At 42.6% G+C, this 4,153-nt stretch overlaps 1 protein-coding gene across 1 annotated transcript; it reads left to right on the plus strand.

Annotated features, from left to right (window-relative positions):
* Window positions 1–1,053: 1,053 nt before the first annotated feature.
* On the plus strand, window positions 1,054–1,983 carry Or2y1d (olfactory receptor family 2 subfamily Y member 1D). Its single transcript, NM_001001089.1, has one exon. It carries the CDS (start codon window positions 1,054–1,056, stop codon window positions 1,981–1,983), a length of 930 nt encoding a protein of 309 aa, NP_001001089.1.
* Window positions 1,984–4,153: the final 2,170 nt, after the last annotated feature.

Below are 4,153 nucleotides of genomic sequence, written 5' to 3' on the forward strand. Positions count from 1 at the left end.
TGTGTTTGGGTAAGTACACTGAAGCTTGCATGTGGAAATAGAGAACAGCTTGCAGAAGTCAGTCCTCTCCTTGCCCTGTGTGGAACCCTGGCTCTCTCACTGGCCCTACCTCTGTGTTTAGAGGATGGGTTTCTGCCAAAATGTCTATCTACTTCCTTCTAACTAAGCTTCTAAGTTTCATTCTCAGACACTAAATTGATTCAAGGAATAGGAAAAGGCAGATCTTAAAGTCTAGAGAGGAAAAAATAACTCTTTCAGATAAGGCCAGGGATGGATTTCCTAGCTACATTTTTAAGTGAAATATATTTGGTAAATTGTGATTTGTAATAAGAAATTTGTTGCAAACCAGTTACCACCTAACTGTCTGAACTTTTCTCAATCCTTTGCAACAGATGCTGCCAACGGTGGGAGGCTTCCCAGGGTTGGCACACTGACAACACCCGGAGTGATGGATGGGAATAGATGAGTGCTCAGAGGAGAGACACATGATGTCAACCTTGTTAGACTTCAGTCGGTATCTGCAGAAATACTCCACCTTCTAGAAAGAGAAGAGGAACAATCAAAACAGCAGAAAGGAAGCACTAACACTACATTTTACATTCTGTTTTACCTCTATGTTTTAATTTTTGGGGACCATATGCTACAGAAATACTCCCATTAGTCAGCCACACCCAAAGGTCCACATTGGCTCTCCATGTTGCTGCATTTGGAAGCTAACCTCATGCTGTGAGGGAGGTGACAGTTACATCACCTTTAGACAAGGAGGGCTAGGATTGCGGCCAAAGGAATCCTCCCAAATGCTTCAGTGGTAAGAACAAAATTAGAGAACATATAAGAAGCAGGGCCAGAGTTCAAACAAAATCCATTCACTCCTGACTTAGTGACGTCCTTTCTAAAGAGGAAAAAATACTGGAAAAGTGGAATTTGTTAGTAAAATAGAGAACATGATGCGTGATTCTGGAATGTTTAGGGAATCATGGGGATAAAGCTTTAGCATACACTGCTCAGCAGACGTTCTGCGTGAATGTCCACTCTTTTCCCAAGTGAAAGGCAATGGGGACTTTCAATGCCAGTTTATGGGAAGGCTTCATATTGGTAGGCTTCTCAGATTTCCCTCAACTGGAGGTTTTCCTCTTTGTCTTTATTCTAGTTTTTTATTTGCTAACTCTCTTTGGCAACACCACCATCATTGCTCTCTCTCGGCTGGATGTCAGATTGCACACACCCATGTACTTTTTCCTCTCCCATCTTTCTTTCCTGGACCTGTGTTATACCACAAGCACCGTACCGCAGCTCCTCATTAACCTCTGTGGGTTTGATAGGACCATCAGCTATGGAGGCTGTGTGGCTCAGCTCCTCATTTTCCTTGCCTTGGTCTCCACAGAGTGTCTGCTCCTGGGGGTCATGGCCTTTGACCGCTATGCTGCTGTGTGCCGTCCACTACACTACACGACCATTATGCACCCTCAGCTATGTCAGGGACTGGCCATCTCCTCCTGGGTGTCTGGCCTTGTGAACTCTGTGATTCAGACAGGACTTGTTTTGGCCATGCCCCTCTGTAACCATCGGCTGAATCACTTCTTCTGTGAGATGCCCATATTTCTGAAATTGGCTTGTGAAGACACTAATGGAACAGAGGTGAAGATGTTTGTGGCCCGAACAATAATCTTGATCTTCCCTGCTGCACTGATTCTGGGATCCTATGGACACATTGCCAGGGCAATTCTGAGAATCAAGTCAATGGCTGGGCGCAGAAAGGCCTTTGGGACTTGTGGGTCCCACCTCATTGTGGTTTCTCTGTTTTACGGCTCAGGCATATATACATATCTCCAACCCATCCACAGATATTCAGAGAATGAGGGGAAGTTTGTTGCTGTTTTTTATACTATACTCACCCCCATTCTCAACCCTTTAATATATACTCTGAGGAACAAGGATGTGAAGGGGGCTCTTTGGAAGGTCTTGGGAAAAGCACAGACTTAGTGTAAAAGGAGGAAGCAAGACAGTACATTGTCTGTGATACCACTCATAATCTGAAACCCACATTTGAGGGCCACTAGCAACAAGCTAACACGCCCCAGGGTCCCAGAACTATTAATCTAGGATTTTGGAAGTGGCAGGAGTCTCTTGCAGTGATTTCTAGGTTAGTGTATAAGGTCCCTGTCTGAGAGGAGGAGCTGATCTATTTGGCTACTTTCCAAAAGAATACTAGGGAAGGCTCACATTTGAACTGCAAGTAGAGATAGGCACTAAGTGTTTCTAAGAATGAAGGTATAATTACACATGACATCACCTTTTCCAAAGTCATTGATTCCCAGTGTGGTGTCATGTAGATGACCCTTCGCTCAAAGTCATAGGGCATGAATTCATGACTGGCCTTCCAAATAATTACCATGCTATATTCCTGAACACCTTAGGTACTGTTTTTACATTTTCTGATAGTAGTTACCCCACTGACCTTTCACTGGCTCATGTTACTTGGAAAGATAAGGAAGTTGTGGCCTGTGGCAGAGTCATAGATATTAAAGGTATTGCCACTAGGATACTTATACCCAAAGAAGAATCAGAGTGTCACTAGCTGTACCAGGAAACCATGCCAGGAGGCTCATTGCCATGAGAAGCCTCTCATGTAAGAGGAAAGAGACTAGAGGAGACATGTGCATAAGCAGAATGATCCATGAAGGAGAGGTATGTGAAAGAAGAAAGAAGAAAACAAAACCAGAAGGCTTCTGAACTAGGCAGATGCGAGAAATTCAAACAGACAATGGGTTCTTGAAACTATCATGCTCATTTTCCGCCATGTATTTGACAGTTTGCTTTACATCTATCTATCTATCTATCTATCTATCTATCTATCTATCTATCTATCTATCTATCTATCTACCACCCACCCATCCATCATCTGTCTGTCTGTCTATCTGTCTGTCTGTCTGTCTATCTATCTACCTACCTATCTATTTATGTGTGCACATGCACATGTGTGTATGTGTAAGTACACTGAAGCATGAATATGGAAATGGAGTATAGCTTGCAGAAGTCAGTCCTCTCTTGCCCTGTGTGGAGCCCTGGCTTTCTCACCGGCCCTTTCCATGTGTTTAGAGGATGGTTTTCTGCCAAAGTGTCTACTTCCTTCTAACTAAGCTTCTAAGTTTCATTCTCAGACACTAAATTGATTCAAGGAATATGAAAAGACAGATCTTAAAGCTTTAAGATTATATAGGAAATATATAGTTTCATCTTGGAGGTAGTTTATATTTTTCCATTAAAAATATAAAATAAGAATCTATAAGAAGAGTAGAGTCCCTAATATTTTGTAGCTATTTGACTGAATATAGTGCACAGATTAATAAAATGGCTGACCAACAAGAGAAAGCCCATAGACCTTTTAATAAGATTTTATATACATTGGGATCTTCATAAAACAGTAAAATCCTAAGAAAATCACCAAAGCAAACTTCTTTTATATGCTTCAAAACAAAGAGTAAATAACATATAAGAGACTGTTAAAGTAGCTTTTGGATGGGAAAGATGATGGAGACAAAATGTAGGTGGGGAAAGCCCCTGGTTCCAGTGGTGGATATGTCCGGATCTGCTACCAGAGGACTTAGAACTTAGAACAGCTTGCAAATTAGGATGCTAATTGCTGCACCCAGCAACTGTGTTACCTGTTGATTCTAACCTAAGATTTGGTGGTGTTTTCCTTCATGCAGCAACTCAGCTGGGTTCCAGAGAGAAGGTACAGTGGCAAAGAATGGGTTTTTGAGAAATGCACCCCAGCTATCATGGGAATTTGGAAGCATGGGGCTGGCATAGTAGTGACCTGCTTTGGGAACTTAGCGACCCAGGTGGAGAGATTTCAGAGCTCCAGGGTCAGAGAGTCTGCCAGGCTGAGAACAAGCCAGGATGGCCTGTGCACTGGTGCCTTGCTGGCGGTAGCATGAAATTCATATTAATATTTCATACAATATATGGCACCCAACATGGGGCATGAACCCATGACCCTGAGATTAAGAGGTTCATGCTCTACCAACAGAGCTAGCCAGGTCAGAGAGAAAAAGAGGAGGAAGGAAGATGGAGGAAGAGAAAAACAATTCAGATTCCACATGGTTTAAGTAGCCATGAGTAGCTATGAATATTTTATAAGGGATGGATA

Source organism: Rattus norvegicus, chromosome 10 (assembly GCF_036323735.1).
Source record: "Rattus norvegicus strain BN/NHsdMcwi chromosome 10, GRCr8, whole genome shotgun sequence".
Lineage (NCBI taxonomy): Eukaryota > Metazoa > Chordata > Mammalia > Rodentia > Muridae > Rattus > Rattus norvegicus.